We start from the raw sequence: 27757 nt of genomic DNA on the forward strand, positions 1-27757 counted from the left end.
CATCTCCAGGCAGAGGAACAGAGCAAGAACAGGGTACTTCTGTGGCAACGTGATACAACCAAGAGAATGTTTCTTATTCCTCCATCTCCCCTCCAAAGAGGTCAGGCTGAGGATCAAGAAAGGGGATATACTAGCACAAACAAATAAACAATAAAGAATATTAATTCCAAGTGACTGCTGGTATGAAACAAAGGCAAGTTAGTTGCTATCTAAATGGAGGATGTCTTACGTTTCCATTCTAGCTTGCTTTGCAACTCTCAACATTATAATAAACTTTGGATAGACAGATTTATTGATTTCAACATAGTAGCCAAGCAAGCAGGAAGAGCATGGTTCTACAAGATTGCTGAGACTTCAAACTGTTTATATTAGTCTCCTGGGCAAGTCATTTAATCTCCTAAGTACATACGTAAAACCTGGGTGTCCTCACAAAGCTATGGTAATGGACAATTGATTAACATACATGAAAAACATTCTAATTTAATTGTTCTAGAATGGGGAGGAGGGGCTCCAGGTCCCAGGTTTTTTTTAAATTAAATTTACTGAGGTGACATTGTTCAACATGAACATATAGTAGTAGGTTTCAGGTGAGGACTTCAATGTGACAAGATCTGTCTATTGCACCATGTGCCCACCACTCCAAGTCAAATCTTCTGTCACCATGTATTAGGACTCCCTTCTCCCCACCAATTGTTTTTTATAAGCTTCCCAGATGTCTCACCACTTAGCAGATTAACTAGAGTATAATACATGCTTTTAAAAATCTACTTAAGTCATTAAAAATGTAATATTAATATAATCTGTTACAATTTGTATTTCTTTAATTAGTTATATGCAAAATAAATCTTAAGATGTTTGCTTAATATATAATGATTTATTCATATTCTGAGAAATCGATCTATCCTTTAAGACTCCCTCCTTCATGAAGTCTTCCTTCATTCCCAAACTAAAGTGCTACCTCTGTCCTCTGTCCCTTAACAGCTTGTACCAAACTCTGAGTATTTTTCATCTTCTATCTCATACCATAGTTGTTTATGTACACATTACTGTATTTCTTTAGATGACTGAAAGATACTTGGTGGCAGGGACCACCCCTCTACAACATCTATTTAACCCTCAGCTCTAACCAGAGAGGAAACAAGGTAGACATTTTGAGAAACATTTTTTTTTTCAACAGATTGAATATGCAAGTATATAAACAGCTCACCAGAGCTAATTCTATTTTTAAAAAGGAAAAAAGAAAAAAGCACTTTCAAACTAACAATAAATATTTGACCAAATTGAGCAAATTGCCTTTAAAACATTAAAAGTAGGTTTCCAAAACACATTAGAAAACAGGCCTCTCATCTTATCAAGTACAGTATTTCTAATGGGAGGCTGCATATGGGCAAGGAGGTCTGAGGTGTACATTTCTCTGTATCCCCATCCTCCTCAGATTGAACAACGCTCACTTGGGAGTTTCAGCATACTGTATTTCCTAACACTCAAATTGACATGACAATTTTAGAGTAATGGTCATTCACCACTAACATCTAATAATAATGTGTCTATTCATTTCTCCCCAGTTGGTTCTCCCTGGAGTCATGCATTTCTTTAAGTGGGCATCCATTTCTTAAAATGCTTTACTGAGTGTCATTTAAAAGTCAGGAATTGGCAACAATCAATCCTATATAATAAAAGGCTAATATGCAAGTTGACCGAACAGCAGGACAACTGGTCGCTATGACATGCACTGATCACCAGGGAGCAGATGCTCAATAAAGGAGCTGCCCCCTGGCTCAGCCAGAAGCCAGGCTAATGCCTGGCGAGTGCAGCAGCAGTAGTGGGAGGTAAGGAGTGAGGGGTCCAGAACTGTGAAAGCCCTGGACTGTGAGAGGGATGTCTGACTGCTGGCAGCCCAGGAATTTTCCTTCCTCTGACCATGTGAGTAAGAGCAAGAGTCCTGTGGTCATCAGGCAAATCTGTTGTTACATAACCTTGCTTAAGTCTCACTTCTTCAGGGGTAAAGCTGGGAGAATAAACATACCTACAGTTCATAGGGTTGTTTGTGAAAATGAAATAATGAATGTAAACCCTTAGCATAGTGCTAGTACATTCTGAGCCCTCAACATATGGCAGGTAGTGTCTATAATACTGACATTTTGTAAGATACCTCAGGTTACTAATATTTTTAAACTGTTGCAACTTTTCATTTTCATCCCTTTTATCTTTATAGCTTAACTAGAGGCCCGATGCACGAAATTCATGCAAGGGGCTTGGCCCCTGCCACCGAGGCTTCATCCAGAAGGTTGTCCGGAAGGACGTCAAGTCTAATTAGCATATTACGCTTTTATTATTATAAATAAATGGGTGTGGTGATATGATCTAAACTAAAGAAAGAAGAAAAAAAATAAAAATAAATAAACTAAAGAAAGAAACCTGTAAAATCAGAAGCTTTCATATTGTTTGGCCACAACCCACAGTAATAATCACACACACACACACACACACACACACACACACACACGAAACAGAAGTCATAAACATTCCCCCTTATTACTTCCAAATTCAGTCTAATAATTCTAATTTAGTTCACCAACCAACAAATAAAACCTCCCCAAGAATACAACAACTGGGTCAAGACCTACTAAATGATATATATATATACCCTTTGGTCATAATCCACAATTTGAAAAATTCTCTATTAAACACTCACAAATTAACAGAGATTTTAAAAAAACAACAACAGTGAGACCCCACAAGAAAAACAAAAAACAAAACCACAATGTGAAAGTCTTAAGATATTTGTTAAATTATGAATTTTTAAAAAGATTACATTTCTAAATCATTCTTGGATTTGTTAAATGGTAATTTTTCTCCTGCCATACACATAATGGGGGCCTCTGTTTGGTATATTGACAGAAACTTGACAGCATTTTATTTATTGGGATCTCTAAGAGGTTACCTACCTTCCCTCAGAACACAAGCTGTCCCAACTAAACTTTTCGGGAATCTGCCCCAAATATAAACACACATATGCAAAACGATGCCTTCATAAAATGTCTAGCTCTTAAAAACGACTTAATCCTTCGCTTAAAAAAGAAACTGTCAAACAATGAAATGAACAGCTCAAAGATTACCAACACATTCCATTTAGACTGTATACCATTAGATTACAAAGCATTTTTAACAATTCTTAAGCAATCTCCAACTTATTTAAAGTACAATACTATTCTCAAACCCATTTCATAGCTGCAATAGTGTTCTTAGCAAGAGAAAAGGCCTTGCCCTGGCTGGTAGCTCAGTTGGTTAGAGTGTCATCTCCAAAGCTGTAGGGGGTTTGATCCCAGATCAGGGCACATACGAGAAGCAAACAATAAATGCATAAATAAGTGAACAACAAATTGATATTTCTCTCTCTCTCCTTTCCTTGCTCTCTAAAATCAATAAATAATTTTTTATTTTCTAATATATATCTGATACATGGTTCTAGCCTTGCATTACTATTTTCTTTTTGTTATTATAGTAAACACTTCATTGAACAACTATGACAAGTATAACTCATTCATACAACAAATTTAGGAACATTTGCCATCACAGGGATTTGTCCTTTGTTGTCCTTGAAAAAGAAATTTTGAGCACATTATAGAACCTTTCCAGTGAGTTTTAATGATGAGATGACGTTTCATTTTAATATTTAAAAGTACCATTCAATGTAATTTGAAAACTCCCAACTTGAGCAAAGCCCCAAGCAGAGGGCTCACTAAGCTTGAGAGGCAGAGGTGGGTGTTCTGAGGAACATGCCTTTGACGGGAATCAAACCCGGGATCCTTCAGTCCATGGGCTAACACTCTATCCACTGAGTCAAACCAACCAGGGCTTAAAATTTTTTTTTAAAGGGGAAAAGCCTTTATTATATTTTTAAACTCTAAAATGTGGGATCTAGGTATTATGAAACAGGTGATGACCGCTACCAAAATTCTATAGTTCATCTAACTATATTTTTAATAATAAATATTTAATCATACAGTGAGATCTCAGTCAAACTTGCTGATACAAACAATATAATCGGCTTTCTTCTCTAAAATTAACTTTGGGTTGGTTATGAAACACAATTTCTTCCATAACCAAAATGCTTCTCCACTTCTTTGGTTAAAAATATACTTTCTTTTGAACCCAGTATTAAATGCTTTTAGTCTTCAAACAAAAAAGAGTTAATTCTAATATTACTGAGGACCTATGAATGTATATGCCACTGCACTAATGTTGGAAGTAGAGGAAAGGCGGTAAATACGGACGCAAGGTGCTGATCTGAAGAACGCGCACAGGAGAGGGAAGATGTGCACATGAAGAATAGAAAAGCAGGAACAAGGGATCAAGAGCAAGTGCACTCAAAGGAAAGAAATGCTGAGCAGAGGCCAAATATGGAAGTAACCAACCTCAAGATTCCAAATGAGAATATTTATAGTATGTGCTGCTTTTAACATTCCAGTCGTGATTACAGTAAATGTAAAGGTTTTTTGTTGTTTGCTCACTGTTGCTTTTATTACCTGTTCTCAGCTTGCTGTTTACACAGTAAGAATGAGACTTTTTATCTAATTTTCTGCAAAGATTAGAGGGAAACAGATTTGGATTTTGTATTGGGAGAGGAAGATTCACCAGAAATAAGTCTGCTTACTAGAAAGTTAACATCTAGATTCCACAATGAGGATAGGTTTACAAGTTGTGCACTTGTTTACTAATATATAAGCATCCTTTAAAAAAACAAGAATCTGCCATCATTTCACTTCAATTACGAACACGCAGTTCAAAAAAACTTTTTTACAACACTGCAGAAACAAATGTTCTTAAATAATGTTTTTAAAAATGTTTTAAATATATTCGGATCTCAGAATTGCTGTACTAATTTTCTTTTTTTTTTTTTTTTTTTTTTTTTTTACTAACTTCCTTTTCTCAAAGTACTGTGTTAAAATACACTGGTCAGAATGAGAATTTTTTTTTAAAGCAATTAACTTTAAAATTCATATTTTCCCAAATTTCTTGATGGAGTTACACACCTTAACTAGTCTGTCCCAAATAAACAAAAATGTGACTAAGAGCAAGAGCACACTGGAACTCCCTGAGGGCAAAAGCCTTTCACTGACACAGCCAAAAAGTACCATCCACACAAGGCACTCAGAAAATAATCTGTTCAAAGACTCCTGACTACAACTTTGTATCCAACTATCTATTAACCCTATCAACATCAGTGTCTATGTTTTCAAAGTGAAGATAATTCAAGCGAGTCCTTGTTACCCCAGAATTTATTCTATAGCTCCAAAATTAAGGGGTGGGGGGGAGAATGTCATAATATAAAAATGTTCATTAGTAAGCTATTTTTAAAACTGTCCATGAAGTCTGTCTGAAGTCAACCTTAGACAAAACACAAATGAAATGAAAACTTAGAAGTAAAATCACAAATTTTGCAAAAAAAGAACTTCATGAGGTTAATCAAAGTGGCAATGGATTATTGCAGAATTTTTTTAACTTTGATAATGATGGGTTCATAGAGTTCATTTTATTGTCTTCCTTTGTGTATGCTTGACAGTTTCCATAACAGAAAAAAATGTCTAAGCAAAAAACAAAAAGAATATTAGAAAGCTGTTCAAATCATATATATTGACAAATGAGATTCTGGCAGAAACAGACAGTTAACTAGTGAAATCTAATAAGGTGTTTTGAAAGAATGATTAAGAGAGGTCCCTGGAAAAAGAGAAGGGCCCCAAGTATGACACTGTTATGAAAAATCAAATGTGTGCATGTGTAGGGAGAGGGGGTATATCAACCAACTGATGCGTCTCTCTCACACAGATGTTTTCTCTTTCAACGTCTCTCCCTCTCCCACTCTCTAAAAATCAATGGAAAAATATCCTCGAGTGAGCATTTTAAAAAAATTAAAAATAAAGTGTTAATTTTTAAAAAATCTAATGTGAAAGATAACTTATTGTGTGTGCTATTAGACAACTTTATCAGAAAAATTCATGTCCCCAAAATCACTTAATTCACTTATTTTGTTCTTTTCTTCGGAAAAACAACTTTCTCACTACAAAGAAAGTTTGGTTCCCGTTTTGAGTGTGGTCATTTAATAAAAACAAATCTTTTCTACTACCTTCTCCAACGGTTTCTCCCTGACGAATATGGTAATCTGTCAAGATTTCAAGATTCTTTTACAACAAAAAAGCGTTTGTATTTATTGTAATTTCAATGCTCTAACATTAGATACCCTATTAAGTACATCATGTTACTAGGCAACTGAGATTCAGTGGATAGCATTTCTACTTTCTTCCCCAACAGAGATAGTTATGAACTTGGGCACTCCAGTGTTCACATTATTACTTTCCACAAGAGGTAGTCAGTTTATTTGATAACTCATATCTTGACTAAATGTAATACATTATGTGGTTTCAAATGGGATAATCCAATTCCTGTCCAGGAGGAAGACTACAGACTGTTCTTAATAATAAAACAAGGGAGCTACAGTTTCATTAACAAATGAAATGATTCCTCAGCAAAGAACATAACATTTTATTAAGACATCTAAATTTGCTTCATAATACACCAAGCCCACTTCACTAAAATAAAAATTCTTTGAAAGAAAGAACCAATCATGAATGGAGTAAGTTTGTAGGAAATAGTAGCCCATTCACTAACTGTTCCTCCTTTTGCCCTTCCTTCAGGCCAATTGAAAGTAACAGAGAGCTAGCTGGAAAGGCCCTTAGAGACTAGGTCCAGTGATTTTTTTTCTTTTCAAACAGTATATTTTGGTGCCCTAAGTAGACATCAGGGGTTCAATGAAGTGTTACAAAGAAAAAAATCAGTGTGGTCTTATTTGGCCTGAGGAATCCAATTCTGTGCTTAAGATTTTGCTTAAGACAACTGCTAGATTTTAAGTTTGAAACATCACTAGTAGTCTAAACTCCCCATTTTCCAAAAGAGGACTCCAAAGCTAAGAGAGATTAGGAAAGACTGAGATGATAATGTTGGTGGCAAAGCCAGGTACAGATAACCTGAGGTCTTAGGACTAGACCTCAGTGTCTCTCATGAAAGGTCCAAAAGGGTAAGGGAAAAAAAGCAAGTTTCAAGATTACCTTTCTTCAATTCCATTCTCTACATTGGCCATACCAGGAATCACCAATACCTTTCACTCAGTGTCCGAGCTATCTTTACTACTGTTCTCCAAAGACCACCAAACTAGTTTGTGCCTCCCTTGTTTCCTCACTTCTTAGAAAATGGCCCTGTGATATGTTATGCCACATGATCTCTCTTGAACAGGTTCTGATACTTTAAATTGTATGCAAGAAGTTGTGTCATATTACAGGACCAATTTTTAAAATACACAGAAGTAAGCTTTCTTCTCAGAGATGCTAAACAGACCCAGAAGTCTTGAAATGGACTGAAACAGAATTATGATTACTACTAAAATTAGGTAAAAAGTAAAAAAAAAAAAAAAAAAGGAGAGCCTGAGTGCCTCTCAAACCAGAACTCTACCCCACCCAGGTCTGTGATGGCTAGATTAGGGGTGTACACTTCTCGTCAGGCACCCACTCCCAGTGCCTTTGAACAGCATTTACATTCAGGTCTTCTTTAGGAATGTACTTGATACTTTACAAACTGCTCACTGTCCTTGAAGTAAGATACACACTGGCTTATTTGGAGCTCTAAAGGACAAACCTTTAACAAGATTTTAAACCAATCTTTTCAATCAAATCCACAAAGATTGAGCAGGCCCCAAAAAAGTAGAACCTAGAAGTTCCCTTCAGATAAAGAATATCATAAAGTTACAGAGCACTGTTTCTCAGGAATTATTTAATCCAAACCCCCACTTCTCTTCCAAGAATACTGAAACACATGATTAAAGTAACTGCACAGTCACAGAGCTAGTGGGAGAAATTAATTTTATTTTCATTACTACTTTCCACTCTTCTACAAAGTACTAAATATGATCACTACTCAGCTATCGTCACATGTTCTGGCATCATTTAGATGTAAACTTGTGCAACACATACAAGGCTTAATAAACAAGCACAGATATAAACAGGTCACCTTTAACATGACTTAGGAGGGAAAAAAAAATTCACCCAAGATCACAACATGTCCCACCAAGTTCAAAATGTCTCATAGTGCAATCCCAAGAATCAGTTTTCAGCATTTAACCACTGTCCCAAAATAAAATTCTGATAGCATTTCTTGCTGGTAATTTATGTATAAATGGTTTTAGGTTCATAGGTTATTAAGCCACATAACTGCAATCTTGCCCTAAACACCAAGGACGGTGTCCAATGTATTTCTAGCCTTTCCTAGGCAAAAGCTACTTATACCTAATAAGCCAAAAATAATAAAACCTTAGGTGATAATTTGCCAAGTTTAGTAACAGTAAATGTCAGAAAACAATGCTTCACTATGCGTGTATAGATTCTAGATTCAGAAATCCAAATTAGACATGCGTTCACACAGTGGTATATTTATATATTGTGCATTTAAAAGGAGTTGTTTGTGTCCCCCAAAATGGTTCTTCTCTGGCAAATTTAATCCAAGTGATTAAAGTGGGGAATTACTGGAACTGACAGAGTAACGATTTTTACTGTGCCTGAGTAAGACAGCCAGGAGGCACACTTGGAAAATCATATTAATTCTAATAATTTATAAAGCATTCTTCTATTTTGACTAAAAGTGGTTCTTCTCCCCGTTGGGTCGCGCGCCCCCCCCCCCATCCCCCCAAGTCTCCTATGGATCTGAACACCATAAACTTGACTCTCTGAGCAAAAGGAGAGCTGTTAACCTTGACATTTTATGGTCACTCTTTGAAAAGAGCAACTGAAGTGTTTTATTTTTTGCTTTTTAATTAAAAAGGTAATTCCTCCCACCACCACCACCACCTGAAGTGGATGGGAGAAATTTGTCAGAGACTCCCTAATAAGAGTCATAATCCTGGGAGGAAATGTAAGAACTATTTCATTACAAAACCCTGAGTCATTATCCAGTTCACTCAGCAGATTTGGATAAACAGTGGGTAAGTGACAAGTCTTACGTGTTCAACCATTCATACCCCCTACGCATGAACAGGCAATGTTACCAGATTTCGTGTCCAGTTAACTAAACAAGATTCAGCAAAATCCTTTTTAAAAAAGTTTCTTCTGACACAGTGAAGATGCCCATCTAAGTAAATAAAGTCTCTAACCTGCCTCCAGCAACTGTATTTTACCCGTTTTCCCCCTAATTTCGGTTGCACTCTAGTTCGCAGCCAGGTTATGCCAAAAATAAATAAATAAAAGTAACAAAAGACCAGAACTCCTGAAACTGATTTCGGCAATCTACATTCATCTCAGCGACTCAAAACTCACACACGCCCGATCTTAGTAGTAACTCCCAGGACAACCGGACAGCTCTCTCCCCCATCCATCTTCCTCGGTATCGTGCCATTTCCAAGCAGGAGCAAGAGACACTTCCCCTAAGTCCTAAGCCTCACCATTCTCGACACTAACGACTAGGATACGGCCCAAGTGTGCGAAGAGGGCTGATTTTAACCCCATCTTTTCCATCACACCCACAGACATTGAGCAGCGCCCCCCCCCCCCCAAAAAAAAAAAAGTAGAACTAGAAGTTCCCTTCGGTCTCCTTCCCATTCAGAAAGTTACTAGACGCGAATGCAGAGCTAGGAAGCGGCGGAGATCACGGGGGGGGGGGGGGGGAAGGAAGAACCGGAGGAACGAGAAGTCAAGAGTTGCTCCCCCAAGGACGAGAGTCCTCCTTGCACCCCTTCCCACAGGAGCACACAAGTCCGAGGAAGACCCCTGGGGGAACCGCTCCTCTCTTTCCCCGGGGACCTCGCAGGTCGGAAGACGACAATCCGAACCCTTGGAGGGAAGCAGCCAGGGAGGAGGACGAGGAGGGCTGGTGAGAACCGAGACGTCCCGCAGGAAAGGGGCAGGGAGGAGGGCCGAGTGCTTTCCCGAGCTGCGGTGGCGATTGCAAGGGGAACCCCCCCCGGGGGCCCCCCCCCGCCCCCCCAGCTCGAGCACCGCAGAGCTGGTCCAGCCATCGGGAGCGGACAAAGAGCCGCCCCCGCCCGCGGACGCCCTCCCCGAGCCGCAGCCCCGAGCCCACCCCGCAGGCCCGCCGCACTTACGTGGAGAGTTTCCGGGTCCAGAAGAGGCCCCCGGGCCACAGCTCCTGGAGCTGCACGGCCCGGCCCAGGTTGCTTTTGATCTGGGCCAGCTGCAGGTCGGACTCGGCGTCCAGGCGCTCGGCGTAGGGCAGCAGCTTGTTGTAGACGATCTCCTTCTGCGGGACGAAGGACCGCGGGCCCGGCCCGGGGCGCCCGCCCGGCTCCGGGGGGTCCCCGCCGCCCGCCCGCTCCGCCGGCTCCATGAGCCGGGGGACACCCGCCCGCCCCCTCCCCCCCGCGCCCTCCCGAGCCCCCACCCCTCTCCGGGCTCCGCCTCCTCCGCGGCGTCGTCGCCCTGCGGCCGCCGGCGGCCCGTCGCCCTCGGCCCGACCGCTGGGCCCCCTCCCCGGGCCGGCGCGCTGCTGGCCCCGCGCGCTCCCGGTTCGTTGGCGGCGGCAGCGGCCGCTCTGCTCGGCCCGCACCGGCTCGGCTGGTGACGCTGCAGCCGCCGGCCGGAGGTTCCGGACGGGCCGCAAGTCACTTCCGGGGCGGGGCGACGGCGGAGGGGGCGGCGGCGGCTGGGCGGAGGCCGGGGGGGCCGCGCCTTCCTCCGGTGGGCCCGGCTCGGAGCCCCCACCCTCGGGCTTCACCGGCCGAGCGCCCGGCCGCCCCACCGGAAACACGAGGCGGAATTCCAAGCCATTGTCCTTGCGGGCTGGGCTGCGCGCTCCCTCCGGCGGTCGCCTCCCCGGAGCCGCAGGGGCCGGGCAGTCGGCCCGTCCCCCGCGCCGCGTTCACCCCACGTGATTATTTATAGGTGTGTGTTTTTTTGTTGTTGTGGTTTTTGTTTGTTTGTTTTACTCTGACCCCTTGAAGCCCTCCTCTTGAGCCACCCTCATTCCAAAGGAGGGACTAGTTATTCATTCAACAAATAGTCATTGGGCTATGCTGCGTGCCCAATGCTTCTTTTTGACCTTTAAGATGGAACTAAAGAGCTCCAGGTGTCTGCCCTCCAGGGATTCAGTCCAGCAGAGCTATAGCCGAGGGAATAAGCAATTACAACACAATACTCGTAATTGCTAGATAAGTACGGGATGCCTCGGGAACACCGAAAGAGGTGTTCAAACTGGGGTGGGGAGGGGAGGGGGGAGGAGGGAGGGGGTTGGGAGTGTCAGGTCCGTTACTAGAGCGGATACGTATATTGAATTTTAAGGGTTAAATGCAGAGTTGGTTAGGGGAAGAAGGGAGGAGAAAGTATGTTTCACCTAAGGGGACAGCTCTGTGGCCTCAAGTGTGCACTCACTCTAGGAATTCAAAGAAGTCCAGAATGGCTGAAGATTGACTGCAAGAGAAGGGAGTTTGGAGAATCGAGGCCGCGGAGGAAATGTTAGGGATATTGAGAGCGTTATCCTACAAGGCAACAAGAAAGTCTGGAAGGTTTCAGTCATAGGGGTGGTATGATGTAATTTACATTTTTTTTTTTTTGAAGAGTCACTCTGAATGAGAATGATTTAGAACAGACCAGGTTGGGTACTGGAGGATCCCTTCAGATGTGACACGAAGGCCTGGATGTCAATTGAAGTGATTTGAGAGCCATTTCAGCAAGTAGAAAGGCCTGGGCTGGATAGCCGTTTGAATATTAAGGGCGAGGTAGAGGGAAGAGACGGGAGTTCTCGTTTGGGAAGCCAGGTAAAGAGTGAAAAGCCTTTCCCTGAGAGACAGGACAAGGCAGAAGCAGCTTTGGAGGCAGAATGCCTAAGGGATGGTTAAGTATTTTGACATAATGGATGAGGAGGGTGATCTAAACGGGAATATAGGTTAGCATATACATGGATTGGAAGCAATGAGATACAGAGTATTGTTAAAGGATAAACAGGCATATTAAAGTTTTGAAGAGTTTATTTGAGCAACAATCTTTTTTAAATTTTTACTAATTGATTTGAGAGAGAGGAAGGGGAGAGAGAAATAGAAAAACATGTATTTGTTGTGTTGCTCCATTTCTTGATGCATTCATTAGTTGATTCTTATATGTGCCCTCGCCAGGGATTGAATCCACAACCTTAGTGTGTTGGGACAATGCTCTCTAACCAGCTGAGCTACCCGACCAGCGTCTATCTGAGCAACAATTGATTCCAGTTGGGCAGTGCCAAACCCGGAGTGATTAAGGCTGCTCCACTGACAAGAGCCAGCCAGGGGAAAGAGTAGAGAAGGGGTTGAAGCCAATAAAGGAAACTATTTGATTGGCTATAGCTTTAAGCCCAGTGGGCTGTTTGTGATTGTCCTTGGTATTTAGATTTCATAACCTTGAGCCACACCTAGATTTTGGTTTGCTTAAGTAGGCTGCCAAAGCATTAGTGCCACCTCAGTCTAATGATCTCCTTGTTTAATTAATTTAACAGCATGAAAAGAATAGAGTCCTTGACCAAACTCTGAGGAACTCAGTGGTTGAGAGAGAAAAAGGAGAGAGACCACCAAGAGTTCCCAAGAAGCAGTGGGAGAGGTAGGAGGAGGTCTAGGAAAGTGGCGTTCCTGTAAACAGTGTTTCAGATAGAAGAAGCGATTAACCCCACAAAAGGTCCTGGTGGGTCAAATGGAATGAGAACTGAGAAGGGTTCCTTGGAATTACTGATAAAGCAGCTAAGAAGAGTTTCAGTGGCCCAGCCAGCAGAGCTCAGAGATTGAGCATTGATCTATAAACCAAGAAGTCACGCTTCAATTCCTGGTCAGGGCACATGCCTGGGTTGTGGGCTCGATCCCCAGTTGCGTGCAGGAGGCAGCTGATCAATGATTCTCTCTCATCATTGATGTTTCTCTCTCTCCCTCTCCCTTCATTTCTGAAATCAATGAAAATATATTCATTTTTTAAATAGAATAATTTCAGTGGAGTGTAGGAATGGAAACCAGATTACAATGACAATGGAAAAATGGAAGAACTGGTAAACAAATAGAGACAGCCAATGTGGACTGTGTTTTTAAAAAACTTTGGGTGAGCCTGGCTGGTGTTGCTCAGTGATGAGCGTAGACCCAGGAACCAAGAGGTCACTGGTTTGATTCCGGGTCAGGGTACACACCCAGGTTTTGGGCTAGATCCTCAGTAGGGAACGTGCAGGAGGCAGTGGATCGATGATGTTTCTCTCTCACTGATGTTTCTATCTCTCTATCCCTCTCTCCCTTCCTCTCTCTAAAAATCAATAAAATATATTTTTTTAAACTTAAAGAAGAACAAGAAAGCGATAAGGAGTTAGCTGAAATAAAAAGAGCAAATATTGAAGGTGGACTATATTTAAATGTTTAAATATTGACTAGAAGTAGCCAGTGGGGAGAGAGGTTGAAGACAGTTGAGTGAAGATGACAAAGAATGGAAGAGAATGTGGAGTCTGGCCCTTCGTAGTTATCCAGTTTACTTCCATAGCCAGAGGAGAAAAGCAAGGAAGGGAGGTGCAAATTCAGAAAGGTTTACAGATTTGGTAGCTGGAAGTTAGCGAAGTTCTTTCCAATGGTTCCTGTTTTTGGTATGTGTGTGGGTGGGTGGGTGGGGGGTGTTGTTATTGTTGTTTTGTATTTTGTTTTCTGTGAAGCAAGAGAAGGAGAATGGGTAGGAGATTTGAGGAGACTGAGGGAGGTTTAGAGTAGTCTCAAAATTCAAAAAACGAATTAGAGAAACAGAATTGTTTGACACTGAAGGTTGGAAGTATAATACACCATCATCTGTCTGCACAATATAGTGGTTTTCTCCAATAATGTTTAGCAGCCCAGGTTGTGTACCTACGGGCTGGTTTGATAGAATGACAAAGGAGTAAGGGAATGTTAGGTATGTTGGTGGTGGTGAAGGCAGTGGTGTTAGTTACCATTTGCCGAGCACTTCTCTCAGCCAGTGCTTTACTTACATGATCTCATTGGATTCTCTTCTCTAAATAGAGATCATTGAGTTGAGAATACTTGATAGAGAGTGGTTAACATCCTTCTACCCCTTTAAGTTATTCTGGCTGATCTAATAATCAAATTGATATGAGAACGATTAACAGGAGAAAATGACCACATTTTTAGGTATGTACTTACGGGATTCCATAAGAATGTGGGACCCAAAGACAAATTGGGCAGTTGAGGTTTATATGCCCTTCTGGAGTAGGGGGGAGAGGTTTTCAGGGGGGGAGGGGTTGTGGTTGTGGTTTGAGGCTTCAAAGGAGAAGGCAATTCACATGGAGATGGAAAAGCAAATGTTTGGTAAACAACTGTTTGTTGGACCATCTTTAACAATGGGACACAGAGAGGACTTTGATTAAAGACTTGGCTAGGTTCTTTCCTGTCTATCACACTTAATTCAGATTAAACTATAGTTACCTATAATAATATCTCTCTTCCTGGAGCAGATCCTCTACTAAATTTTTTTAGGTAGTTAGGGGGGAAGGTCAAAGATTCTTCTGGAGTCTTTTGTTTCTTAAAAAATGATCAGCTTAAAAAAAAAAATGATCAGCTTAAAAAATCAATACACATAAAAAAGGTGTATTGGGTGGCAAACTGTTTCTCACAAAGTCAAAGTGAAGAAAGAAAAGGACAGATAGGCAGAGAGTGTAGAAGTCAAGGGACTCAGATCCTGATGTGGTACAAGGATTATTAGCCTGAGCATGGGATCTGGAGGAACAGGAATGTTTGGATTTATTATTTCAAAGAAGCAGTTCCAGGTGAAGCCAAGTTTCCTGGGAGTGGATGTCTGTACTGGCAAAGAATAAAGAATTCTTGGAGCCCAGCTGGTGTGGCTTAATGGTTAAGCATCGACCTATGAACTGGGAGGTCATGGTTCAATTCCAGGTCAGAGCACATGCCCAGGTTGCGGGCTTGATCCCCAGTGTGGGGCATGCAGGAGATAGCCAATCAATGATTCTCTCTAATCATTTATGTTTCTATCTCTTTCTCCCTCTCCTTCTCTGAAATCAATAAAAATATATTTTTTAAAAAGACTTATTGGATCCCTAGCTGGTCTTGCTCAGTGGATAGAGCATTGGCCTGCGGACTGAAAGGTCCCAGGTTCGATTCTGGTCAAGGGCACATGCCCGGGTTGTGGGCTCGATCCCCAGTAGGGGGCATGCAGGAGGCAGCTGATCAATGAATGATTCTCTCTCATCGATGTTTCCATCTCTCCCTCTTCCTTCCTCTCTGAAATCAATAAAAATATATTTTAAAATAATTATTGGAGCAAAAGAGATGAAGTCTCTTTCTGTTATTCTTGTGAAGTTTAATAGAAAATACTATTGAAACCCCTTGAAGTGAGAAGGTTGAGAGACCTTAAGTTTCTCTGGGTGACATAGTCTTCTCATCCCTGAAGACAATAATCCAAAATCTGAGGTCAGTTTTCTCAACAGACCAACTTCCAAACATTTTGTATCTCTTAGAGCTCAGAATACTCTGCCAGCAATAACAGCCCATTACTCTTTCAGTCAGACCCTGAGGGAGACATTGGCTTCTTATCAGACCCTTGAAGAAGCTGACTCTAATCACCCTTCTTAGAAGACCCAGAAAATACAATATCCCTTCATGGAAAATATTGGTGGAGGAATTGGCAGGGATAGTTATCAATCAAATATTTGTCTTTGATGTACTTATTGGCCCACTACTTGGTAATTCACTTCTTAGCAGTGAACAAAATGATAGGTTGTTAGTTTCATGCATCTCCTGCCTTACTTCTTTTCTATATGTGATGTAGTTAGGCCTGGGGATATATTGGCAAGTGAATGAATCTCTGTTGCCAGAGCATAATCTTTAAAAATGAGTCATTCTAGTATAATAAAATATCCAGACTCTTGCTGTTACAGTTATTAAAAGATACCCGAATATTGGATCTGAGAAATGAGGACTTTTTCTAGTCCCTGTATGATTTTTAAGTTTTGAATATGTCATCCAAAAATCCTTTTTATCCAGTCATACTATCCATTTCACTTCATTTGAACTAAAGTTCAAATATGGAGTTCAGTTTTTAACAAGGAAGGTATCATAGCTAAAAGAATGGATTTTTCCATTATTATTTTACAGTTTTTCTTTTTGTTAGGCATTTTGCCATTTCACTACAATGTAACTTGATGTGGGCTTCTTCTTATTAATCTTGCAAACGATTTGTGTTTCTTAAACGATTCAAATCATTTATTAGTCGACAAAATGTTCATCTATTATATTTTCACAACTTTTTTTGTTCTCTCCTTATAGAATTCCTATTAGACATCTGTACCTTTTCATTCTGATCTTCATATTTTCTATATTTCTCAGATCTTTGTCTCTCTATCTCATTCTCAATAACTTTATCAGATCCGTTTCTGGTTCTGAGAATATTTTTTTTAATATATTTTTATTGATTTCAGAGAGGAAGGGAGAGGGAGAGAGATAGAAACATCAATGATGAGAGAGGATCATTGATTGGTTGCCTCCTGCACGCCCCTACTGGGATGGAGCCCGCAACCCAGGCATGTGCCCTTGACTGGAATTGAACCTGGTACCCTTCAGTCCGCAGGCTGACGCTCTATCCACTGAGCCAAACCAGCTAGGGCTGGTTCTGAGAATATTTTGTTCATCTGTATCTGATCTGTTGTTAAATCCTTAATTCTCCGCAGTGAAATATATATCCATTAATTCTGTAAATATGTATCGACTGCCTTCTGAGTGCCAAGTGTGAGATCATAAAATGAATGACACAGTACTTGTCCACAAAGAGTTCACTGTCTAGTGGATTGACAAACAAGTAAACAGATAAAATTGTAACTAAATGTCAGTTGGAATCTTCTTACTTAAGATCTCTAGATGAAACTACTGCAGGTCCTCAATGTCCTTTAGTTATCATGTTGATAAGATACCATAGGAACTTAACTCTTGTTTATATCAGCCTATGGTGAAATTGTGTTTCTTTTATATTGGTTCGCTTAAAGGCACAACCTGTTGATGACATTAATTGAGCACTGACTATAATTCAAACTCCCTTACACAGATGGAAATACTTAATGCCTCATCCAATAATTCTGTTAATTTTGGAGGATGGTGGCTTACGTTTCTATAGTCACTCTCAGCTGTAAACTTCAGCTTCTGCTAAACTAGTTCTTTTGAGTCATCATCTTACCATGAGGCTTCTGTTGCCCCTGTTTTAGTAATGCTTTAATCCAAACATGAAGCTGTCATTTTCCCCCTTAATTTAACAATTTTCCTATCACAAACCATTCACACAATGCTTTCTATGTGTGTGTAAATAAAATATAGACAGGTTCAGGTGAAAAGAGATTTATATGCTAACCATACGCACAATTTAAAATTTAACATAAAATATTTCTTTTCCTAAAAGATCCATTTCGGTCTAATTCCTGGTATCATGGAGCTCTCTGTCTAGTGGAGCAGGCAGACATCAAACAACTCATTCTCCAGGTATTTGATTATAATTTCATTAAATCCTTTAATAGGAAGAAGAGGGCTCTGATTGTGTAGAACAGGGGGACCTAGAAAGACTTTTTCGAGGAAGTAGCATTTGGTGAATGAAGTGTTCAGAAGGAGAATTAGAAACGATCCAGCTAGGAAAACAGTACGAGTGGAAGTTTGACGTGGCGGAAGAACTTGGCTTGTTTGAGAAGCTCTGAAAAGACCTATGTGCTCAGGGAGGGAGGGGAAGAGAGGGAGGTAAGGCTGAGAAGGTAAACAGAGTTAAATCATACAGTGCCTTGTAAGTTGGGTTAAGAATTTTAGATTTTTATCCCCAAAGCTATTTCAGTTATATGAATACAGTGCTATGGGCAGTCACCAAACATTTGGGAGAAGCTGAGCAGTGTCATTAGGGTCCTGAAGTCAGGTGGATACGTATACCCCAGGCAGAGCATCAGTATGTAGAAAGCCCTGGCGTTTTCAGTAGGCCTGGGTAGGCTAGGAGGCAATGACTCCTGCGTGGTGAGAGCACAGAAAGTGTGGATAATGGCAAGAGAAGAGACAACAAGGAAAGCTGAGACCAGATTCCAAATAGTCATGCATGCCTTCCCAAGGTGTTTGCGGTTTATCCTGTAAGCCATGAGGCAGGGGCATCACATGAGGAGCCTTGTCATTTACAAAGATAACCCTGGACGTCACTGCCATTGTCATAACAAAAATAACCAGCACATTGAAGAGAGAGCCAGTGGTGAACAGTGAGGTGCTTTAGAGGTAAATGATGAAGGTTAAAAATATGCCTTGGTAGTTTGCAGTTAGGAACTAGTGCTAATTCAAACTTGACCCCCAAACGGAGTGAGGAAATTTTAGACTAATCCTTTTTGAACATAAATGGAAAAATCTTACCAAAACCAAGAAACAAACAAACAACCGCAGTACAAGATCCTAAGTGAAGAATCAAGTAGGCGTTTGGATTTCAGTTTCTAGAGTTAGTGGAAATAGAAATGTGGAAGTTGTCAGCATATAGACGATATTATATTTAATGTTAAGGGACTAAATTAGATCACCTGAAAAAGAGTATAAAGAAGAGAAGACAGTAAAGCCTTGAGGCCTCCAAGTGGGACAGAGCAGGAGAAACCAACAAAGGAGCAAGAGAGAAGGGAAACCAGGGCAGGTTAGTGCTCTCTGTTCGGATCGTCTCTCGGAGGCTCCCTGGAATCAGCATGTAATTGTACTCCCAGCTGAGATGGAGCACAGTGATGGAGTAACACACAGCTCTGGACTGTAAGGGGAAACAGTGCTGGAGTCCGGAGGAATCCACGGGCAGCTTCCTTATGTCTTCTTCCTCCAATGAGGGGCCACGCAGAGCGTGCTCTTCCTCCAGAAATGAAAATGCCCAGCAACATGTTTGTGATGTGTCTGCTGAGGGCAGCCCATTAGAAACACGGCGCCCAAGATTGTTCACTGGGGTCTGATCGTGTAGGCACCCTCTGCCTGCGAAAGTCCAGGTTCCCAGAAGGAAAGCAGGTGTTTAGCATAAACCACACTGTTTACATAGTCTAGCCCAGTGAGCCAGCATTCTGTTAGGGAACCGTGGGAACACTGCTGAAAATCAAGTTCCCAAGTGCTAGCTCAGGGCCAATGTTGTAAGCTCCTTTGAAGGATAACCATCTCAGGCCTGCTGTCTTAACTATTCTGTGCAGAGTGGCAGCACAGAAGCTGAGTGGAGAACGTGTCCAGGGAGAGAGATGCTGCTGAAGAATCAAGTAAGGTAAGGACCACCGTGGCCAATGGATTTGGACTATACAGGTTGGGGCAAAAGTAGATTTACAGTTGTTCATATGGAAAATGATAAAAATAATTAATAAATAATAACAAGAATAAACTGTGTTTTGCATACTCACAACTGTAAACTTACTTTTGCCTTACCCTATAGCAGTGATGGTGAACCTATGACACGCGTGCCAGCACTGACACGCGTAGCCATTTCTGAGGACACGCGGCCGCTGAGGCGGCCACATGCCGAGGATGAAACATTTGCTGCTCCTGAGGATAAAACATTTGCGAAATAATGTTTTTTCCTCAAAGTGACACACTACTCGAGTTATGATCAGTTTTTTGGTGAAGTTGACACACCAAGCTCAAAAGGTTGCCCATCACTGCCCTATAGAGATCATTGTTGACCTTGGCAGGCACAATTTCAGGTGCATGGCAGGATAAGGAAACTGGATTGGGGAGGATTCAAGAGTGACTTGGTGCCCTGGCTGGTGTAGCTCAGTTGGTTGGAGCTATATCCCATGCACCTAAATGTTGCTGGTTCTATTCCTAGTCAGGGCACATGCCTAGGTTGCAGGTTCCATACCCAGTGGGGACTCATACGAGAGGCAACGGATTGAAGTTTCTCTCATACACCTCTCTCTCTCTCTCATTCTCTCTCTCTCTCTCCCTTCTTTCTCCCTCTCTCCCCCGTTCCCCTCTTTCTAAAATCAGTAAAAACATATCTTCCAGTGAGGAATTTAAAAAAAGTGACTTTGTGAGGGAGTGTAGAGCATGTATAGAGAGGATATTTCAAGAAGTCACGAAGTTTTCTGTGAGAGGAAGCAAAATGTAGCTTGAAGATGTTATAACTCAAGAAAACATTTTTAAAAATATGTTTTTATTGATTTCAGAGAGGAAGGGAGAGGGAGAGAGAGAGATAAAAACATCAATGATAGAAACATCAATGATGAGAGAGAACCACCAATCGGCTGCCTCCCGCATGCCCCCCACCGGGAACCGAGCCCACAACCTGGGCATGTGCCCCCAACTGGAATTGAACCCGGGACCCTTCAGTCCGCAGGCCGACTCTCTATCCCCTGAGCCAAACCAGCCAGGGCAAGAAAACATTTTTTTTTTTTAATAGATGAGAGGTACTAACACGTGTTTGTTTGGGATCAGAATAATTTATTAGCCCAGCTGGTGTTGCTCAGTGGTTAAGCGTCGACCTATGAAACAGGAGGTCACAGTTTGATTCCCGGTTAGGGCACATGCCCAGGTTGCAGGCTCAGTCCCCATTGTGGGGCATGCAGGAGGCAACAGATCAATGATTCTCTCCCATCATTGATGTTTCTATCTCTCTCTCCCTCTCCTTTCCTCTCTGAAATCCATAAAAATATATTAAAAAATAAAATAAAAAGAATAATTTATTAGGAAGGGAGAGATAATGATGTGGAGAAAGAGGAATTGGATTCAGAGCAGGAATAAAATTATGGGAGAAGAGACACTCCCTTCATTGAAAGGGAGAGAAGAAGGAAAAACAATGTACAGGTGCAGAGAGAATTATAGATTTGGGAATGGGATGATGAGCAAACTTGTGATGGCTTCTGTTTTATCAGAGAAGTGTGAGGCAGTGCCCTCAGTTGAGAGTAGAGGTTTGTGAAAAAGATATGAAAGGTGTGAGGAAAAAGTAGAAAATTGGGAATTTGTAGACGAAGGAGGAAAATAATTTGTGATAGCAAATGTGTAAAATAGAAAACTGGCAGGGGAGAGATCATGCTAGGCAGGGGTTAAGGACTAAAAGGCAACAATTTGAATTTATATTATTGAAATGTTTCAAGGAAACTGTTGTATTGGGTAGCAGTTAAAAATAGGAATGAAATGATTAGGCATTTAACCAAATAGTTATATATTAGCTCAAAGCTACTTTAGTGTAACAGTTTCATTCCCAAGTTACTCTACCCCTGAACAACTGAAACTCAGTGACCAAGTACTCTCCCCCAGCCTAACGCACACACAAAATATACTCTAACATTGCACTATAACCTCCCCCACCAAACAAAACAGGAAGAGTGGTTATGTTTAGCTGATAGTGTTAGTCTGTCATCTAGCGTTTCCGTTAAATTCTGAATATCAAGTTGGTGTATTTTGAGACAGTTCTTTTAATATATTTTTTCAACACTGCCATTACAGGAGCATCTTTCCAATTTTGCAGAAGTGTCTCATGAACACAGACATAAAGTATATTTCACAGAAGCTCCAGGGATCTTTGCTATCTGAAAGACATAGTTCTAGTGTCTATACTGACTCTCATATTTGCTGAACCCCAACTGCAGTACTTGTCTCAGAAAACTGCTCGGCTCCTCCCACTTATTCCCATTATTACTTTCAGTTGTGAGATGAAAACGTTCTCTTTAAAATAAATTGGTTTCTCTAAATAAAAATATGTCCAAATAGCTACTTTCGTCTTGTACTTAATCTCAAGTTAAATCAGAGAAAAGATTTCAGGAAGCAGAAATCTCATTGAAATCTGCAGTGTGACCTTGGTGGTGTTCTCAATCCAAAAATCACTATTATCACATTTCTTAGTTTTCTGGCCCATGAAATAAAATTAGAAATGCCTTTATTAGACACAATTCAGGCTCTCACTTTAATTTTTACTTGAACAATGTGTAACTTTTCGTATTTCCAAAGTACCCCCCCCCCCAGTAGTTGGGGAGTGTGGTAGGACACCTATGAGAGGTGAAGGGGGAGGAAGGAGGATTAATTAGGAAAAGCTCTGCAGACCCCGATGCTGACCTGCCACCTGTGGAAGAAAAGGGAGGAAACAGGATTGGACAGGGAGAGCCTCAGACTCTGATGGAAATCTAGGAAAGTCTGAGCCAATGGGAAGCTCCGGGGCAAAGGCTGCCTGGTAAAGTCCTGCACTGGCCAGAAATGGCTAGACCCTAGTCACATCGCCATGCTCAGTCATAGGCGAGCATCCTGGGAGGATGGTGACCGCAGCTTGAATGCTGCTGTGGTAGGACCCGAAGGTGCCGCGGCCAGAGGCTATTATTAGCTAACCACGTTCTCCCAGCTGAAGGGCTATCCAAGCCACGCGTCCTCACGCCTGCTCCATCAGCTCTGCCATTGTTGCTAATGTCACTCTCCTCAAGCAGTTCAGTTCTGCAGCTCACACGTTCAGGTTATGGATGGTTGGAGACAGTCTCCTAACTCTTCTCCTTCTGGCCTTTAGGAGATCTTTTAATCTCCTAAAAGATCACTTGATGCTGTCAGTCCTTTGCTCAAAAATACTTATTCAGTGTCTCCCTCTTAAAATAGCCCACAAAATAATGCCCAGACACTCTAACCTGGTACTCAAGGCTAACATAAGACTGGCCCCACCTGACTATTCTGTTTTTATCTAACTTTGTGTTCTCTCTGGTCAATCCATGTGGAACCTACTTCAACATTTCATTTATCTATAATAATAAAAACATAATATACTAATTAGACCAGACAGCTAAACGACCTTCTGGACGTCCTTCCGGACAACCTTCTGGATGAAGCCAGGGCTGCGAGGGTTGAGGCAACCGCCGCAGCTGTGAGGACCAAGCCCCTTGCACAAATTTCATGCATTGGGCCTCTAGTATTTACATATTTTTTGTTGCTCACACAATGCTTCCTATTCTACTTGTCACATCATTTTCCCTACCTACCTATCAAAAACCCAGCCCAGCTCGGCTGGCGTGGCTCAGTTGGTTGAGCGAAGACCTATTAACCGGGTCACAGTTCAATTCCAGGTCAGGGCATATGCCTCGGTTGCGGGCTCGATCCCCAGTGTGGAGCATCCAGGAGGCAGCTAATCGATGATTCTCTCTCATCATTGATGTTTCTATCTCTCTCTCCCTCTCCCTTCCTCTCTGAAATCAATAGAAAACAAAACACCAGCCCATCTTTCAAGGTCCAGTTTACATTCCCTATCTTACAGAAAGCAGTGTCTGACCCTTCCTTAGAAATAGTTCAATATGTCTCCCACTTATTCATGTTCCTATTTTATTACTCGGGTTTTAATGTAAGCATGCCTCCTTCCCAGCTATGCCGTCATTTCCTTTGGGATAAGAAACACACTGTTGTTTTTTACTCTGCAAGTACTCCACAATTGAATGAAGAGAGATGAGAGAGAGAGAGAGAAAGAGAAACAAAGAAATAGATGGCAATGCAAATTACATTACCGTTTACAGAAGTGCAAAAAATAGAGGGGAGACAAAACTTTAGGGTGATATAGGAAAATATATCGGAAAGTGAAAGAATACTCCATGTGACTTTTTTGTGGGAATGAATAAACTTCTTTGCTTTCTGTTTCTTAAGTACACACCACAGCAGAATTCTTTACCCAAAGCACAGAGATGATTAGGCTATTTATGGATGGGCTTTGGGAGAGCATGATAATAAAACAAAACAAAAAAACCTTGACATTTATGAAAGGTTTGTATGCATGTATATGTTATTTTTCTGAGAATAAGATCCATAATTTTTATCTAATTTTCAAGTGGGTTTGTGATCATAAAAAGAAATTAAAACCACTTGACCAGAGAAGGCAGGATTGAGTGTGGGTTAGCAAGTAGATCATTGGTAATCTTAAAAAATATAATTTCTGAAGAATGACGATAGCAGAAGCCAGATCCCCAGGAATTAAGGAGTGAGTGGGTGCTGAGAAAGCGGAGGTAGCAAATATAGATTTTCCTTCCAGAAATGTATCAGCGAGTGAGCGGGAGATAGATGATAATTTGAGAAACAGTAGGCTCAAGGAAAGGTTTTTTGTGTTTTGGTTTGGTTTGTGTTTTGTTTTTTTTTTGGATAGGAGATACTTGTATATATCTACAGAGGAAAAATGGATAATTAATAGAGAAAGTAGATGTGCAAGTGTCTAGGTAGTCTGGTTTTATGCTGTATCAGCAGCACCAAAAGAATAGTGACTTAAAACATGAATTTATTTCTTGCTGGTACAAACTCTGCTGTAGATGACTGTGCTGTATGCTGAGACCCATTGATCCAGGCTGCCTCAGTCTTTGAGCCGAAAGAGAAACAGAAAGGGAGAGATGAGGGGGTGATGCAGAGGGATCTATCTCACTGCTGTGAAGTAACACCTGTTACTTCTATTCATGTTTCCTTAGCTAGACCTAGTCACATGGCCACACTCAATTGTGGGGCAGGAGAGGTAGAAGAGATAAGAAAAGGTATTTGGTGGCCTAGCCAGTGTGGCTCAGTAGTTGAGTGTCAACCCAGGAACGAAGGGGTTGATGGTTCAATTCCCAGTCAGGGCATATATCTGGGTTACATGCAGGAGGCAGCCAGTTGATGTCTTCCTCTCTCATTGATGTTTCTATCTCTCTGTCCCTCTCCCTTCTTCTCTCTCTAAAAGTCACTAAAAAACATACATTTTTTTAAAAAGTGCATTTGGTGAGCATATAATTATCTTTGCACCATGAATGGATCAAGAAAAAAGCGAAGGGAATTCTGGGAAGTTAGGAGTGGCATTGTTTTTTTTTTAATATTCCCGTATCTTCCTACAAAGACAGAGAGCAAGTTGGATAGAAAATGCTAAAATTCATTAACAGCATCCGTAACAAGTTTAGGTAGCAAGGTATGAGCTCCCAAATATATATCGGTAGGAACACATCATGATAGCAACAGGATTGATATGTGGGAGGAAGCAGAGGGAGCCAAGACAAGACAGAACAAGACATCTGACCAAAAGATGCCCCGAAAAGACAGAGTTCCACTGGGTGTGTAATGTTTAGAGAATTCATCTGAGGTAGCGGTCAACACTGGGGAGAAGCTGTGTGTGCTCCATTTCTCAGGTGAACACAAAGGAACTGTTGGATGATCAGATGGTGCTAGAATGGTCTAGATTCCATGAATTTTCAAAGCCCACCTGAGCTCCCCTCCAGGACCAAGAACCTGCATGGGAGAGAAGCTGCTAAACAGGACATAAAACAGACCATGTTTTATAACTACTACAAATAGTATGTGAATTACAGAAATTCTAAATCTGAAAATTTATCTCCGTGTCTGTTTTCCATACCAGTTATATTCATTAATATTGTCTGATCTCAGGTATAGAGGGCTTGCAATGAAATCACTTGGCACCATTACAATACCTCAATAATAAAATGCGGTCAGCACAGAGACCCTCCAGATTTGATCATAAACTCTTCCATTATCAAATTCCCAGGGAAAATTAAAGTCTAAAGATGAAAACCCCTTACAAATTAGAATCCAAGGAAATTAATGTCTAAAGTCAAATTCTCTTGCCCTTAAGATTTAAACTTCAAAGAAATTAATGTCCAGAATTCATTCTTTCCACGTCATATCTCACTCACTCTTAATTAGAGGGGTTCTTAAGGATTAAACAGTGTTGGAATTTTTTTTGCAAGCACTTGTAGCTTAGACAGAAATAATATCAAGTCTCTCTTTGAATTTCCAGAGGGCACAAAAAGTCAATAAGACACACAAAATTATTATAGCACTGTCTCTGCACCTATCAAATTTAGCAAAAGCTACTCCCCAATCTCTAGTGTAGTTATTTCAGGCAAAATTATGTTCCCAAAGCCTATTTTTTTAAAAAATATATTTTATTGATTTTCCACAGAGAGGAGGGGAGAGGGACAGAGAGCCAGAAACATCGATGAGAGAGAAACATCGACCAGCTGCCTCCTGCACACCCCCCACCGGGGATGTGCCTGCAACCAATGTACATGCCCTTGACCGGAATCGAACCTGGGACCCTTCAGTCCGCAGACCGACGCTCTATCCACTGAGCCAAACCGGTTTCGGCGCAAAGCCTATTTTTAAGAAAAGCTTTATTATTGAAAGTGTTACACATGTCCCTGTTTTTCCCCCATCGACCCCCTCCCCGAGTCTATTGACTACTGTTGTCAAACACCAGGTCCGAGACGTTCAAGTCAGGGTTGAGAGGGAAGGAAAGTCTGAGTTTTTTCTTTACCAAGTTGGTTGATCTGATAAGGATCTGGAATCTATGTCCTGTGAACATAAACTTAATTGGGAGATGTTAAATTTGGCACTACAAATTTTCCTTTTCTAGGGAGAAAATGTACCTAACCACATTAACTCCTCTCTTCCAAAGTGACTTTTGAGATATTGTTGTCTTCTTGCAAAGCTTAGAAGCCTGTAGAGTTTGAAGACTGTCAATCAGGATGGGCTGAGTTAATGTTGCAATAACAAAGAACCTGAAAATCTTAGTGGCTTGAAATAACAACAGTTTATTTTTCACTCATACTACGTATCCATCTTGGATTGGAAGGGAGTCATGCTCATATTGTACCCACGTAAAGAAGTAGGATGACAGAATCTTCACAGGTTTTTCCATGATCGTCACAACAGGGACAAGGGAATGTGCCAAGTTATACCTTGACTCTTAAAATTTCTGCCCAGAAGTAGCACATCAGTTCCACTCACATCCCTTCCGTTCACATTCCATTGGCCAAAGTACGTTGTGTGGCCTTCTGACTTCAAAGGGAACATGGCAGGACAAGTTCTTACCCATTCAGTGCTACATGTCAGGTGAGCTCTGTCTACTAACACTGCTTGTGTTATATCTTGTGAGCCGACCACTTTAGTCCTTGGCCATCCGTTGCTGTGACTGCTTTCAACTATGGGATAGCTGAAGTTAGTGTTTCCGAAAGGTGTCTGATCAAAATAATCACCTGGGTGCTTGGATGTGTTATTTATTACCTGCACTGCCACACACTAAGTATAAATTCCATGAGGAGCTGATCTAACAGTGCCAGACACAGAGAAGACTCTGTGAGAAACAAAATTTGGAATGCATTAACTTAGGATTTAGCATGAGAAATGTTTAGTCAACAAAGGAATACATTGGGACACAGGTTAAGAATCTATGATTCCAGTGAAATCTGAGAAGTTTACTTCACTGAGGGTGGAGCATGCTGGGGAATGCAGACCTTTGCATTTGTATGGCTGACCTCCCTCTTCAGCTTCTGGGTTCCTGTGTTCATGATAAGAGTAGGGCTGGGGTCTTACTTCTTTTACCTGATGATCTCAAAATACAGGTCCTTGGATAATGTTTTGTTACAACATCGATGAGATGCCATAGGAATTTAATTCTTGTTTATATCAACTGGTGTGTGGTAAAATTGGTTTTGTTAGGGGTGGGAGGGAGAAATAGAATAGTGGAGACTAGCTATAGTTATAAGAAACCATGCTCTGTTAACTGTGATTGTTGTGTTCTGATTAAAGAAAGCACCTTCTAACCTGGCTGGGAGTGTACTCCCCAGGACCTGGGAGTTAACCTGTAATTGTGGTCCATCCTCTTTAGTCCATTCTCCTTATCCGAGAACTGCCTATTGTTAACATAAAAACATTCAAACCTGTAAAGAATTTCTGTGAGTTTATTTGAGCCAAACTGTCGACAAATGCCAGGAAGCAGAACCTCAATGAATTGAGATAATGCTCTGGAGAATGGTG

The 27757-nt window shown here is 41.3% G+C and overlaps 2 protein-coding genes across 11 annotated transcripts in view; one reads left to right on the top strand and one right to left on the bottom strand.

The window, feature by feature from the left end:
• PSME4 (proteasome activator subunit 4) overlaps positions 1 to 10388 on the bottom strand; it is an 86925-nt gene extending 76537 nt beyond the window's left edge. For all 4 annotated transcript variants that reach the window (XR_008558561.1, XM_008162133.3, XM_054728198.1 and 1 more), the window contains exon 1: positions 10145 to 10388. Coding sequence is in view for 3 of the 4 variants with exons in the window: in XM_008162133.3 (XP_008160355.2) it covers positions 10145 to 10386 (242 nt within the window). In the remaining variant the exon portion in view is untranslated. The remainder of the gene's footprint in view (positions 1 to 10144) is intronic.
• The window catches only part of ACYP2 (acylphosphatase 2), a 174716-nt gene continuing 157182 nt past the window's right edge, over positions 10224 to 27757 (top strand). For 2 of the 7 annotated variants that reach the window (XM_054728202.1, XM_054728206.1), the window contains exons 1-3: positions 10858 to 10940; positions 17442 to 17521; positions 19213 to 19280. In XM_054728202.1, the coding sequence (XP_054584177.1) occupies positions 19258 to 19280 (23 nt within the window). In that variant the 5' untranslated portion in view covers positions 10858 to 10940; positions 17442 to 17521; positions 19213 to 19257. Of the gene's footprint in view, positions 10240 to 10857; positions 10941 to 17441; positions 17522 to 19212; positions 19281 to 27757 lie in introns of those variants that run through there. The other 5 variants (XM_054728200.1, XM_054728204.1, XM_054728201.1 and 2 more) reach the window with 4 other exon arrangements.

Source organism: Eptesicus fuscus, chromosome 16, assembly GCF_027574615.1.
Source record: "Eptesicus fuscus isolate TK198812 chromosome 16, DD_ASM_mEF_20220401, whole genome shotgun sequence".
NCBI classification, from domain to species: Eukaryota; Metazoa; Chordata; class Mammalia; order Chiroptera; family Vespertilionidae; genus Eptesicus; species Eptesicus fuscus.